Below are 15,434 nucleotides of genomic sequence, written 5' to 3'. Positions count from 1 at the left end.
CGCCAATCACCCAGCCAGGGGATAGGGTTCAGCAATCCAAGAGGATAAGAACCTCTCCAGCAATACTGCAGGTTGCAGCACTTCACGGGGCATAGCAGCAGTCCTTGTTGGTCCCAATTGCACTCTCAGCCCTAGTGGGACCTGGCCCTGGGTCTCTAGCCACTACAACATTGTGTCTGGTAACCGCCTGTACGGTCCCCACTGCTTATACAGAGTGCTTCCCCAGGCCGAGGAGCCAGCAGCCCACACCTGTAGGTGGTCTTCAGGACACCAGCCGGACTATGCAGCCTGGAGCGCCACAAGAGAACTCCACTCAGGAGACGACTGGAGCCGCCATTGTCGTGATGATGCAGGAGTGAGCCCGCACAAAAAAGCACATACTTCTGGGCTAAGGCCAAGCCCCTCCTTCAGCACTTGCACATCAGGCCGGACTCTCCGGGAGACCCACAAGCATGGGAGCAGCCTCCCCTTCGGTGGTGCTCGGAGCTCGTTTATGGGCGGGAGATCAGTTCTCCCCTCACACACGATCCTTCCTGAGCAATTGCGGATCGAAGCAGCTTGTGGGGTAGAGGCCCCCGGTCTGTGCTGCCGCACTCCCAGCTCGGCTCCACCTCAAAGCCTCTCCGGTCAGCCACTAACATCAGCTCGGGACCCAAGACTCTGTCCCCGTGTGCCACACACATTCCAATGATGATTCCGATGATGATTCCGGATGCTAGTAAGATAATTGATGGACAGGATCAGCTCAATAATGGGCGTTTCACCTCCCATGGTTCCGGAGGCACTTAGAAAGCCCATTGAATTGTGGCTCTCCAGGCCACGTCACTGCCGCAGCCATTTCACTGCAGTTAGTTAACAGCCATCTTGCAGCATTTAGCACGGTTGCATGTAATAATGTCGCCGCAAAAATGTTTCCTGACAAAAATGTCACTATTGTTTGTGGAGACATTACACTGAACATGCAGCGGACACCCCCACAACCCTCTTTTTTTTTTTACAAGGGGAGCAGGGGACGTCCCCGCAACCCGTCCCCATACTTATTGTCACCATATATAATGTCGCCAATGACTTTTCCTGGTGACATTATTTATGGGGACATTGTGTATGGGGACATTATCACTAGATACCATTTAGCACTAAGTTGTATTAGTTTAGGTGGGGTAAGGGTACACATTTATTTGATTTTTGGAGCAGTGGGGGGTGGGGAGAGCGGTATCCTAAGGGGGATTCTTTATTTCCACCGTCATTGTTTTGTTGACCTGACCGCATCCCTGTCCTATGGGGTCAGATGGAAGCATAATGTTCTGAAACATCAGCAATGACCTCAGTGTGTTGTCCCAGGAACAGTGGAAAGAGGTTTTCCAAGACCAGGAACTGAGTTACATCTAGAGGGACAGCCTCTTTCAGAGAGAGGACAAAGAGCCAACAATGAGCCAGGAACTACAACACAGCAACACAGAAATCACAGACACATGTGACAGGACAATAACATCTCATTAAAATGAAAGTCACAAACAGTAAAGTAATATGGGAACTTCTATCAAATAAAAGAGAAGAAGACACAAGCTGTGACATAGAAATAGTGACAGTAAAAGATAAAGGGCAATGTATATTGATCCACTCATTGAGAACGTACCATGTCAAAGGCAGGAACAGTTTATTTATTTTATTTTATTTATTTATTGCTTGTTTGTTAGGCGCTTATTCAGCAAGTACATGCTGTTTCAAAGCGCCCACAGGGCAAAGGGAGGGAGTGCAACACAATAAATACACAAAAAACAGTGGAGGGGAAAGGAAAAAGGACAAACCTACTATGCCTGGTGAAGAAGAAGGCAGAGGGGGTAGGTGCTGGAGTGTCCGTGCTTGTGAGTGAGCATCAGATGAAGTGCATGATGTGGTGAGTGCTACACGGCCTGGGGCCGTGTTGGGTCTCAGTGCGAGCCTCCAGGGTGGACGGAGTGCCAAGGCAAGTGCTGAGGGTAGACAGAAGTCTCGGCGATTGGGTGAGGGTGATCAGGGGCCTTGGGGATGCATAAGGGCCCAGGATACCAATCACAGCAACTGTGAAGTTAGCAGAGGAGAGAAGATGGGAAGGAGGAGGTAACAAAGAAAGTCTTCAGGAGCTTCCGGAATTTAAGGAAGTCCTGCTCAAGGCGCATAGGGAGTTGGAGGCTGTTCCATAGGAGGGATCCAGCTGAGGAAAGAGATCAACCTCCTGCCCTCTGTTTAGCAAACCATTTTACACACAGAGAGTTGGTGCCAGTGGAATGTACAGGTCTAGAGGGAGAGTATTTAGTGAGAAAAAGTTGAAGATAGTGGGGTCCCCGGAAAACAGACAGCCCTGTGGATGAAGCAGAGCAAATTGAATTTAATCCTTGCAGCAACCGGGAGCCAGTGAAGACTTTTTAGGGCAGGAGTGATGCGTTCCCTTGGCTTAAGGCCAAGGATACGTCTTGCTCCCCTATTCTGGATTAGCTGGAGAGGTTGCAGAGTGGCAGAAGGTAGATTCAGGTGGATGCTATTGAAATAGTCAAGCCTAGAGATAACCAGTGCTCAGTTAACATTGAGCCTCTAGGGGGAAAGTGAGAAAAAGGGAGAATTCTTTTGAGAAGGAAGAGCTAAAAGTGGGACTCCTTGGCAATGTCCTGAGTGTGAGGGAAGAAGGAGAGAGAGGAGTCGAAGATGACTCCAAGGTTTCTGGCTTGAGAAGAAGGAACATGGAGAGAGCACATGGAGGTAGGGCAGAGTGAAGGGAGGAGGGAGCAGGGGACCCAATGGGAAGGATCTCAGTTTTAGAGGCGTTGAGGCAGAGATCGTTGGAGGTGCACCAGGACTGAATGGCAGATAGGCAGTCAAGGATGATGGAGGGTGCAAGGGGGTCAGCAGGAAGTTTGAGAAAGAGTTACATGTCATCTGCATAACACTGGAAGTTGGGGGAGAAGGAGGAGATGAGGAGTGCCAACAGAGCAAGATAGATGTTAAGGAGCCAAGGGGATAGGATAGAACCCTGGGGACACCACAGGTCGAGAAGGAAGTAAGAGAGGAGGTGCCCAGGATGACTTGGGACGAGCGGTCAGTAAGGAAGGATGTCAGCCAGTCCAGTGCCCATTCCGAGATACCAAAGGTATCGTGGAGTTTTTGTATGAGGATTGAATGGTTGACCTTGTCAAAGGTAGAGGAGAGAATGAGCAGGATGAGGAAATCTGGGGAGTTGGAGTCCAGAGCTGAGAGCAGTTCTTCTCAGGTGTTCAGAAGAGCAGTTTCTGTGCCTCTGGATGCTCAGAATCCAGATTGATGGTCGTGGAGACCACCAACACGTTTGGTGTGTGAGTTGAGTTGGGGCAAGGCCAACTTCTCCAGCGGTTTCCCCTGGAAGGGAGTGATGGAAATTGGGCAGTAGTTGGCAGGACAGGTAGGATCTGCTGAAGGTTTTTACAGGAGGGGGCACACAAGGGAGGGCTTGAAGGAGGAGGAGAATGATCCATGGCAAAAGAATGATTGCAGAGATCTGCAAGGGTGGGGGCAAGAGAGCCAATGTTGTCCTTGATGGTTCTGAATGAGCAGGGGGAAACCTCTTCAGAAGAGGCCTTCATAGAGCAGACAACTCTGGTTACTTCTTCAGGTGTAACAGGGGAGAAGAAGTAGAGGGAGGAAGGTGGAGAGTCAGGGGCTAAGGTAGGCAGGGGGGCACGGGACGGGTTGGGAGAGCGAGTAACAAGGTTGTTCAGGATGTTCTGAGTTTTGTTGGCAATGTGTGACCAGTGCATTGCAGAGGGCCTGGGAGGGAGACGGCGAGGAGGAAACCGCAGATGGGTTGGAAAGTTCCCTGCATATCTTGAAAAGTTCATTTGTGTTGTTGGATGCACTGGAAACCCGTGCCTGTATGTGGGCTCTTTTCTTGGCACAGATGGAGAGTCTGTATTGCCTTGGAAGCAGGTGGCAGGCCAGTTTTTTCAGAGGATGAGCTAGAGGATTGCCACTTCCGTTCTGCCGCTCTGCACTTTCGTTTCAGGTCCGCAAGATCGTTGTAGTACCAGGTGTTATGCCTAGAGGCAGGTTTCAGGCGGATCCTCGTGACTGAGGGTTAAGAGTAGGTGATGGCCAAGTGGCGGTTGCTGAGAGCAGAGTCAGTGGGAGAATCTGAGGTAGGGGGGCAAGGGTGGATGAAGGTCAAAGCGAAGGCAGCAGCTGACACTTGTTTCATCGGGTGGATGTTAGTGAATGAGGTCGGCAGGGCTTTGTGGGGGCGGTCAGAGGGCCCCAGGGATCAAGGTGGGAGGAAAGGAGAGAATGGTCTGACCAGGAGAGAGGGGTGACCAGAGCAGAAGAGGGAGAGAGAGGTCAGAGTGGATGAGGGCATCCAGAGTGTGTCCAGTGGTAGCTGTGACAGGGGAGTCCAATTGGATAGGGAGTCCAATTGGATGTTGAAATTCCCAAAGAGGAGGAGATTAGAGGTGGAAGAAAGTATGGAAGAACAGAAATCAGCCCATTTAGAGAGGAAGAGGCTGGTAGCGCCTGGAGGCCGGGACATGGTAGCAATGGTCAGGGTGGAGGAGGGAGAGGTGACAATGTTACACACCATGCTCTCGAAGGAGCAGTAGAGTAGCGCTGGGTGGGTAGGATGGCAGAAGGAACCCACTCAGGGAAGATTAAGGCAACAGCACTGACACATGATACACCACTTAAGGACAGGAAGCTATAGGAAAGTCCTGAGCACTTTGCTATATTCAAACTTCTGAAGAAGGGGGATAGACATGGGCTATCTTAGACTGTAGGGCATAAGAGAACACACAGCTAACAGGCCTGAGACCCACAACTCTGTGCTGATAACCAAAAGACAGGGAAGACACAGCATAGACCACTAAAGGATCACAACGTCCGATTGTTCATTATCCATATCTTACATATATTCTAAGGATGTTTGAACCCTTCCACGCTTGTAGGGAGATCACAATAATCTTAGTGTGGTTGAAGATTTGTAACAGGTTATTAATCTAAGGTAGATCGCAGGCTGGAGTATCTGCGTAGCTCAAAGGTTATCAGTAAACAATTGGACTATGAAATTCATCCCACATATTACGAGGAATGTATTTGACTCTACCTAAGAGTCAAACAAGTAAAGAACAGTGTAAAGTGAGGCCAAAAGATGGGGATTTGTGACAGGACCAGAAAGAACAGAAGCAGGATTCACAAGCAGACAAGAAACAAGTGAAATAACAAACATAAAATACAAGACAGCAAGATTGCATCAAGAGAAAGAGTTCCTACTACTCATATAGCCAAATGCAGGAATGCAGTGAAAATTCCACCAGTAGACCAACACATGTGCCCCGTTTCAAAAGAGTATAAGAAATTAGAGATGTATGAGCATTACCGCTTTCACCGTAGACTTCACAGGTATGTAACCGGAGGGCATTTTCATCTGCAAGACAGCCATGTTTGAGGATGGGCGTTTACCGGTGTAGCTGGAAGGGACATAGAAAAGGGTTGGGAAACTTACATTACAAGGAGTCCTGGAACCACAAAAGGACATGTCAGGTATTTAATACACTGTAAAAGTGGATGTCACTCTGAGAGCAAATATCCAAGAGCTCTGGAAAGCTCCCAGACTCGCCCCCATGCTCCTACAATTCAGAAAAGAACTCAAGACCCACCTCTTCAAGGAATCTCTCATCCTTAGCATCTAGGCCATCGCTTTGCCCCTCTGCCACCTGCCTCCCTCCTCCCCACCACCCCGTACAGCTGTAACACCCACCGATGTGCCCCCTGTTTCCTACACCCCACGGTGTATCGGGTCTGTTGTAACCCTTGAAAAACACTCTGTTGTGTATCTGTATTGGTGTATACCTCTGTAAATTACTCAGTTGCTTCTCGGAGCTAGGTCAGCGCTCAATAAATACAATAATAATAATAATAATAATAATATAATAATAATATTGTAGAGCAGAATTCAACCAAAACCATGGTTTACCCCACATTTACATGATTTCTATTTTTGAAAGAGACTTTTCAACTTTAGAAGTGTCCATTGCAGCATCTTAAGTTCCAGCTGTCTGAGGTTCTCTTGCCTCATGTTATATCACATTAATGAAGAGAGAAGAAGTGAGAGAAGGGCCAAAGCTACTAGAAGGCCACTCCAGTATTGTTTTTCCTGCCAGTGGGGTCAGGCTCTCTCCCAAGTTTAGTTTGGCTATTAGGTGGCGCATTAGCACCACACATAAGCTGATATTGTATTAGGGGCATAGGGGGATAGATAGGGGGACATGTCCTATGAGGAGGGACATAAAGCTTGTAGGTGTTGTTTGGTTATTTGCCCACCGACTGACTGCCCATGTTTTTTTCAAAGCAGTCTTCTGAGAGTTAATGATTTGATTGTGCTACTGGTGTAATACAAATTCCTTGACAGGGATTTATTAGCAATATGCGTGTCCTTCACTGAAGTCCGGTTTAAAACATGCATTGGCAAAGCCAACAGTTTTGGCTTGTGTATACGTATTATGCATTTTCCAGGCCCTGCTATTAGATGCCCAGGTACTCACACCATATTGCACCTGCTACTATCAATAGCCACTTATTACCACTATGTCCGTCCCTGGAAAGTGCATTTCCCATGCCTTAAAATAAGCCCAAGCTGTTGGCGTTGCCAATGCTTGTCAAGTTCAGGTAAGCCACATGTGCTAACAGACAGCCCGGTAGTGAACAACTTTCTATCCTGCTGCACTTATGGAATGGTACCACATAAAGGCACCCCGAGGCTCCACCCAATGTAGGGATATTCTTGTGCATCTGACTCTGTCACCCTGTGTCTAGAATATTCTTATCAGAGAGGGCAGAGAGACGACAACACTGCAAGGAGAATCCAATGGCCTGTCGATCACTTCTTCTGTGTTTGTAAGTTTTGTGAAAGGGAGAAGTGCATAGAGAGTGCATAATAAGGATATTTCTTCAATGACTTTATCTCCTCTTGCATCTATACTTGGCTACCAGGGAGCGGAAGCGTGTTACCCGCGGCAGGTAGATCTTGGGTTGGCTCCACTCCCTTTTCCATTGCGTCCTTAAAAGGACAGGGGCCCAGACTCAATGGAGTGACATTGAATGGACCCACTCCTTTCCCTGTCTCTAGTACCATAGAGGTGGGCAGACACCCTGCTCACTAATTCGCTATTACAGTGATGCAGGCGTGTCTCTCCTCCTGTGTCTATGGTGTAATACCACGGGGAGGAAGAGCGGAACCACACACCGCTGAGAGAGCTCCTGCCTCACCTCTTTCATTTATGAAGATAAAATGAGACATGATGTCTGAAGGGCGATCTAACGAGGCCATTCTTTCTCTGATCTGATGAGTAGCATGTGGTATCCGAGGGAAGGGCAAAGTGATCACAAGTAAAGCAGGCTGATTTCGCAAGGCTGTGTGTTCCCACCCTGAGTTTTCTCTCCATTCCCAATGATAATCCCTCTGCCTGCACTAACCATGATCTCCTGACATAGCACTGCTTCTTCCTCCTCCACAACAACATAGGATGTAATTGGCCCTGCACTCTAAATGCCCCCTTCCCTGCTAACTACCCACGCACTATCCCGCACCATACACCCACTTCCCCGCAGTTCCCCCACTGTGCGATAATTTCCTTGCAAAGCAAGTATGGTGCAGTAAAGACCAGCATTGCACTTCCAGTATGGCAAAGACATGACACCTCACACCTATCATGAGACTATATCCATCTCTCAATGCCATGCTTCCTCTCCTTTAGTGTCTTTGGCGTGCTTGGAGAGAGGAAAGACAAAATGTCCACAACCACCACAGCGAGATATGCCAAGGTCCTGATTCATCTCATTCTGTGTCTACAGTCCGCTAGCAAAGAGAAGGGCAACATGGCCACATTCATTGTGTGTCTTGATAAAACAGTTGTAAGTCTGAGCTCTGACTAAAAACATTTTTCAAATTGCAGTATGTTCACCAATACCTTACTGAGAGGAAGTCCTAGGCACACTACGTCTAGTGCTAAAGAGAAGTCACTGCTACTCTGGGCCCTGCTTCCACAGCGGATTGGGTCTTTGGTCTGTCCATTGCAGCACTTTCCCAGTACTAGTACTAGGTGTGCTATCAATTTGTACTAACTTCCCAGCTATCCACAAAGAGTAACATTCTCATTGCACTTTCGTCATTGGCTGCACGGTTGCACTTTATCTATATATTCATGTCTCATAATGACTTGGTTGTGCTGTTTTATCTTTTTTATTGCAGTATAAATGTTTACAGCTATGTTTATTTTTTTAATATAACACTTTTATTGGTTTTCTCATTACAAAATACAAATAAAACATTGACTCCGGTGGAGTCCATCAACCTTAACATTCTAACAATTCACGAGTCCTCGGTTCGGTAGCACAAAGTAATAGGAGTATTACAAGTCCACACTTTCTCGGCCGTTGTATGGAGCCTGTGGTATACAATTTTCGGTATCCTAATGAGCGTTCTTCCACTTCCCCCAGATATTATCGGCTTTCCCAGGGCAGACCCTGGCCGCATACACTCGTTGCTCCATCACTATGCATGCGTCTACGTCATTTAACCATTGTACATGTTCCGGAGTTACATTAGACCCCCACAGTTTAGCTATGTTGCGTTTGATCAGTGCTGTGGAGGTTGAAAACAGTAATTTATCATAGCGTGACATTGCACCCTCGTCCTCTGCACCCAACAGCATCAGTTTTGGATCTCTGGCCACAGTACAGCCCAGTACCCTAGACAGTGTATCACAGCATTGTTGCCAGTATAGTTTGATGTGTGAACAGTCCCATAGTATGTGGAAGAATGTGCCCTCCTCCTGGCAACAGCGTAGGCACTTAGGGTCTGTGATTTTACCCCAGCGACCCTTGGGTAGTAAATTCTATGTAGAATTTTTAGCTGGATGAGGCGAAGTCAGGCTGATATGGCTGTCTCTCTTGGGTACATTAAGATTGTTATCCAGTCTTCTGGTAGGATCTCTCCCACATCCTTCTCCAACTTGGATTTCAGACTAACTAAGTCAGGCATAGTGAACGAGATAAGAGCATTATACATTGCAGAGGTGATTTTGGCATCTATTCGGTCTAAGACTAGGTTCCTCTCTATGGTAGTGCAGTCTGCCATATTGCTCAGATCAGGGATGTGACGCTGTAGGGCATGACTTAGCTGTGTGTGTTGGTACCAGTCAGTAGCAGTGAGGTTAAATTTACCAACCAACTTGTCGAAGGGTACGACCCCACCATCCGTGATCACATCACCCACTTTTGTTATCCCCGCTGCTATCCAGTTCTGCCATTTCGGGAGTTTATCCAGCTCAGCAATGTGTTTGTTTGCCCACAGTGGCTGCACAGGGGTGATTTTCCCTTCCCAGTTTATGTGTTTGTGTGCCTCTGCCCAGATTATTGTCCGGTGGGATGACATCATTTTGGGGGTGTTGTTGTTGGTTTTCTGATACAGGGACTCCAGTGGGGTTATTGTCGCTCCTCTTGTGACATCGGGTTTAATGTGTGGTAGCGATGGATCTCCGAGTAGCATGTTGTTTATCACTGTCATTTGGCCTTGCCAGTAGTATGTCTGTAGGCGTGGCAGCCCAATGCCTCCCTCCCAGATGGACCGTTGCAGGGTGTTGAGTGCTAGCCTGAGGGTTCTGTCAATCCTGTGAAATTCCTGTGTGGGGATGTGTAGTGGGGCATTTTGGAGGATGTACAAGAATCGTGGCAAGGCCATCATTTTAAATAATGCTGCTCTCCCCAGTAGGGTCAGCGGTAGAGCATTCCAGTGTTTGACATCTTCAGCAAATCGGTCTATGATTGGATGGAGATTCCTCGCTACATATTCATTCAAGTTTGTTGTGATCTGGACCCCCAGATATCGGAAATGGCTACTCTCAACACAAAAGGGGCAGTTTTGTGGAACAGCACTTTCTATTCCCTTCACCGGAAATAATATATATTTTGACCAGTTTACCCTCAGGCCACTGAAGGATTCATATTTTTCCAGTAGGAGCGTTACTGTTGGACAGGGGGATATGGGGTCGGACAGATACAGAAGCAGATCGTCTGCGTGTAACGAGATCTTGTCCTCCCAGTCACCTGCCCATCGAAATCCCTTCCACGTCTGTGTGTCCCTTAATAATATAGCCAGTGGCTCTATTGCCAGTGCAAAGAGCATTGCAGATAAGGGGTAGCCCTGTCGTGTCCCTTTGCCCAGTCTGAAGCGTTTAGAAGGCCACCCATTTACCCTGGTCTCAGCCTCAGGGGATTTATATAGTAGCTGTACCCATCCCATACATTTCTCCCCTAATCCCATACGGCGCATTATTTCCCACAGTGCCTCCCAGTAGACCGAATCGAAAGCCTTTTCGAAGTCTATCGCTAATAGCGCTAGGGGACCTTGAAGAATAGGGGACTTTTCTAGCGCTGCGTGCAGCCTATGTATGCTCATACGTGGGGATCTTTTGGGCATGAAGCGACACTGATCCGGATGTATCAGTAACATAATAACTTTCTGTAGTTGGTTTGCCAGTACTTTACGAGCTACATTTCTCTGGAGGTTTGTCGGGCTTAGGTATCACGATTATGGTAGCTTTCCTCAGGTCTGTGGGCAATTGGCCTTGTGTCTTAGAGTGTGTGTACATGCGTAGAAGGTGAGGGACTATTTCGCTGGATTCTATTCTCTTCCATATTTCCACCGGGAAGCCATTCGGCCCAGTGTTTTCCCGGTTTGGAGCTCTGATATGGCTAGCACCAGCTCTTCTTCTGTGGTGTTTGCATCTAGTAGGTCATTTTTTGCGCTCTTTAGGATGGGGAGGGTAATCTCCTCTAGTACAGAGGTGTTAGCGGGGGTCTCAGGGGATTTATAAAGTTCAGCATAATAAGCTGCAAAACCTTCCGCAATATCCTGGTCAGTTAACAACGGTTACGCGTTATCAGGTTTTATCATTTTAACCTGTTTGTGCCCTTCATCTCTGCGTTCCAGCCATGCTAGCATTTTCCCTGCCTTGTCACCTGTCTTGTATTTTCTGGCCTGCATCACTCTGTGAGCTTGCTTGGCGTTGTCTAGGGCTATATTTTGCATTTTCTTTTGGGCGAGTACTATTGTGCGGTTAGTCTCAGGTAGATCTAGTGCCAGGTGTGATTGTTCTGCTTGCTCCACCTGTGTTTCCACTTCTTTCACCTTCTCTTAGTGTACTTTCTTATGTGCCATTGTCGAGGAGAGGATCTCTCCTCTCAGCACTGGTTTGTATGCCTCCCATAACACCCATGTGTCATCAATTGACCCTGCATTTAGTTCGAAATAGGTCTTTGTGGTCTCTTGGATGTGTTCTACAAGTTATGGAAAACCCAGATAATAGTTATTAAGTCACCAGGAGGGTGGAGGAAGTGGCCTCATCGTTGTCAATTCTACTAGTAGGGGCGAGTGGTCAGAGATTCCGCGTGGGAGTAGGGTAGCGCTGAACGCTTAGTGTATATCCGTGATTGGTAGGAAGAAATAATTCAGCCTTGAGAGGGAAGCATGGACGCCTGAGTGGAATGAGTATTTCCGGGTTTCAGGGTGGAGGTCGCGCCATACGTCTCTCTGCCCCAATGCCCTGGTGAAGGTACCCAGTTTCGTGTGAGTGTCAGGGCTTATGGCCCTTAGTTGCGTGCGATTCATTCCCACATTCAGGATGTCATTAAAATCACCTCCAAGGATTAGTGTGTCTGAGGTATCATTGACTATCAGGGGAGTTATATTTTCCATGAATGTAGACATCAATGTGGGTGGTGAGTATGCAGATAATATTGTTACGGTTTTGTTCCACAGTGTCCCGGTCATATAAACATATCTAACCCCTATGTCCTGCGACACCTTGGAAAGTATGAAGGGTACCCTTTTGTGGATAAGTATAAGGACCCCTCTCGAGGCTGTGGTAAAACCAGCATGCAGTGCCATGCGGTAGTTGCTGCATTTAAATAGACTGCAGGTTGTGCCCGCTAGATGGGTCTCGGTGAGTAACGCCACATACGGCAAGTGCCTATTTTGAGCTTGGATGACAAGTCTTCACTTAATCCCACCACCCAGACCATTGACATTCCATGACAGGAGTCACAGGGCTTTTGTTTCAGAGCCAGGTGTTTCCATCTGAGGTATAAGGGCTTCTGTTGAGCAGTATGTATGAGGTTTTGAGAAGAAGCTCAAACTGTTGTCTCGCAGTGTGGTGTAGTTTCGTAGGAGTAAGCATGCTGTGCATTCCGGGCCCATAAAAAACCACAGTTAAGAAATTCCCCACTCTCCTCCCCATAACCCATTCAACTTGCAGCATCTGATGCCTGAACAGACGTCCACAACTTTTCCTATCCCCCCTCCCTATACTTCCACCCAACCTGAAGTATCTGTTGCCCAAACCAGAACATAAACTATTAAACTAACAAGTCCACCCTCAATGTTCCATTTACTCCAGTGTACAATCACTGGTGTACAGTATTCGCACTGTAACTGTAGTGGGGGTCTGTTTGGTTGGCCCGCCAACTATTATGGTGGCTTATTCTACATAATTTTGATAGAGTATAAATATGACATTGCCATCGTTTACTTCCTGATGTGTATTATATTATCATATTATCAGAGTGACTACTTTCTTGTGTCAGTTATTTTCTCCGTTTGGCAGTAGTTCCAGTTCTTGTGGTGGTCTCTCAGGTAGTGCCCTCTCTGGTCGTGCCCGGATTCTACCGTTGTCTTTCCTGCGGTTCGGTCTCCAGTCTCCCTCCAGATGATTTTTGGCCCAGTTCCATGCCTCTCTGGGGTTTGTAAAGTGCACAGTCGTGCCATTGAAGTACATTTTCAGTTGTGCAGGGAATAGCAATCCATATTTTATATTGAGAGTCTGAAGGCGTTTCTTAAGTGGATCGAAGGACTATCTCGCTTTCTGTACCTCTATGGTGAAGTCAGGGAAGAAGGCAATCCTGGAGCCATTATACGTGATGGAGCATTTTGTTCTGGTCATCTGTAGTACGGCGTCCCGATCCCTATAGTTCTGGAGTTTTGCTATGAATGTGTGCGGGGGGGGGTCCAGGTACTTGTCTGCCCGTTGGGATTCAGTGAGCTCTTTTGACAGAAAAGAATTTTGATAGGGTCTTGGGAGTGAACAGGTCTGCCAGCCATTGCTCAAGGAACAGCGCCATGCTCGGACCTTTAGACTTTTCTGGCAAGCCAAGGATCCGGATGTTATTCCGTCTCACTCTGCCTTCCCCTTCTTCCACACGCTCTTCAAGTGCCTTGAGACGGGCCAGTGTTTCAGCCATTTGGTGGTTTACAATTCTTAGTCCATCCTCAGTTTCTGATATGCGCCACTCGGCTTCACCGGTGCGGGCCGTGAGTTTTTGCAGTTTGTGTCGCAGTAGCGATACCTCTGCACTTATGCCGTCCATCTTTTTTTTGATGGAGGTTCTTGAGTTGGCAATGGCATTCATAACATCCCTTAGGGATATAGCTCCATCCTCCACTTTTTATATGTCGCTCGCTTTAGTCTGCATCGGTTGTGGAGGCGGGACAGAGAGAGTGCCTTGTTCTATCTTGCTCTGCATTGTCTGGTTCTTCGCTCTGTCTTTCCCCATTGTGAACAATCAAGCTTTAATATGTCGTTATTTAGTTCCTCCTCAGTCGTCTTCTGTGCCGTCACTAAAATCAACGAGGTGTATGCTCTGGGTGAGGTGTGTGGGCCAGGATGACTCCACTTGTCTCTGTTGTTCCAGGGTTTTGTGGAGATCAATCTATCAGATCTCCGTCTTTACTTATATTGCTCTTGTCAGTGCCTTAATCAGTGTTTGGTGTCTGCATCTGTGGTACAATGATACTGGCTGTTTGGTTCACTGTTTGGTCGGCTCTCCAGTTCCAGTTCACCTTCTTTCTATGCAGGCAGCTTTTCATGGTTCAGGCTTGAGCGTTATTCTTTGCGCCGCTCCCTCCACTCAGTCGGTAGTTTAGATGTTGAATTCAGCAGTATAAACAATGTTGGGTTAGTGGGGTCGTTGCATGAGTGAGCGTGTCATCTCAACCGCGTGAATAGTGGAAATCAGGTTGTGTAGAACAGCATTTGATCCATAGTGTTCGAGGGCGCAACGGTGACAGTTTGACAGCTTATGTCTTGGGCGTGCACACCACTACCAGTGCCTTTGCAGTAGATCGGTCTCACTGAGTTCATATATATGGTGTGTTAGGGTGTCATGGACTAGGCGTGCAGGTCTTGTGGAAGCGGGGTCAGCTGCGGTATTTAGTGGCTAGCGCCGAGTGTTCTTACCAATGCCCTGTTGCTCATTGCTCATTGGTGTCCGCCACTTATGTTTACATACAGAGCAGCACCCAGTCCGACCGCCAGTTCGTAGTACAGTGAGTGGCCACACGTGGTAGTATTGTAGGATGTGCAGGTGTACTTCACTTAGGTGTGGGCAAAGCGCTTGTTTTACCGTGTAATTTCTAGGTGCTCAACATTCGTATCATAATGTAACTCATAGCTTGTTCGGTGCGCCGATGAAATAAGATACTGCTTGATTTGCTAATGCCGATCAGTCACACACCACATGGAGCTCACCTCAGCAGTCTGCTTCCTGAGTACTGCAATCAGCGATCTCAGTAGCACCTCAAGCATATATTCTTTGCATTGTAACGGTTTGTTCCGTCGTGCCGGGGTACAGGTGCTACTGCAGCTATGTTTGTGAATTTTAATTCTTAAACACAGTTCTCTTTTCCTGCCACTCACTTGCTGGGAAGATACAGGAGTTCCTTTCCCCTCCAACGTTGCCTGTCCAGTTCGCTTACGCCCAGGGAGTCTTCTGGTTACACAGGTGTGTCTGTGTTACCAGTTATGTCTTTTCGTTTCGGGTGAGCTGCGTCACCTCAGTGCAGTCGGCATGCATCACATCTCACTCAGGCCATGAGACTGTGGTGGGGCCAGCTCCGTCGCGGCGCTCCTGACAGGAGGACGTCTGCAGGTGCCCGCCTATGTTGGGCTTCGCCTCGCCTCTCCACCAGCCTCCCTTTGGCTGGAACCGGTACTTGCTCATCCTGGCCAGGCTGGGGAGTCGTGTCGACAGCGAAACCCACAGGGTGGTTGGAGCGACAGAGTCGCAACGTCTCTATGCACCCCTCACTCCACCCACAGTCCTGGCGGCCATCTTAGTTCGCATTCACCGGGGGTCCACGTTGTTTTGACACTGTATAGCTCCCAAAGTACACACCGGTTTTGGTCCAAATTGCAGCGGCCCGTTGTGGAGAGGATCTGCTGTTTATAGAGCCTTATTTCGCCTGTCTAATGAATCGGGAATGCATGATTTAAAGCAGGATTTAGTTGGTGGCCCCAGGAGCGACGAGGAATCACACCCTCATAGCATGTCTGTTGGCCACACCCCTGTTTACAGCTATGTTGAATAGCATTATGTTTTTTTAT

At 47.9% G+C, this 15,434-nt stretch overlaps 1 protein-coding gene across 1 annotated transcript in view; it reads right to left on the bottom strand.

The window, feature by feature from the left end:
• LOC138580188 (alpha-2-macroglobulin-like) overlaps positions 1 to 15,434 on the bottom strand; it is a 450,387-nt gene that overhangs the window by 23,279 nt on the left and 411,674 nt on the right. Inside the window, exon 32 of the mRNA XM_069650526.1 lies at positions 5,375 to 5,465. Coding sequence (XP_069506627.1) covers positions 5,375 to 5,465 — 91 coding nt within the window. The remainder of the gene's footprint in view (positions 1 to 5,374; positions 5,466 to 15,434) is intronic.

This window comes from Ambystoma mexicanum, chromosome 3p (assembly GCF_040938575.1).
Source record: "Ambystoma mexicanum isolate Mex_15411 chromosome 3p, UKY_AmexF1_1, whole genome shotgun sequence".
NCBI lineage: Eukaryota > Metazoa > Chordata > Amphibia > Caudata > Ambystomatidae > Ambystoma > Ambystoma mexicanum.
Note: the sequence above shows the minus strand (reverse complement) of the source record. Positions and strands in the feature narration are given on the sequence as shown.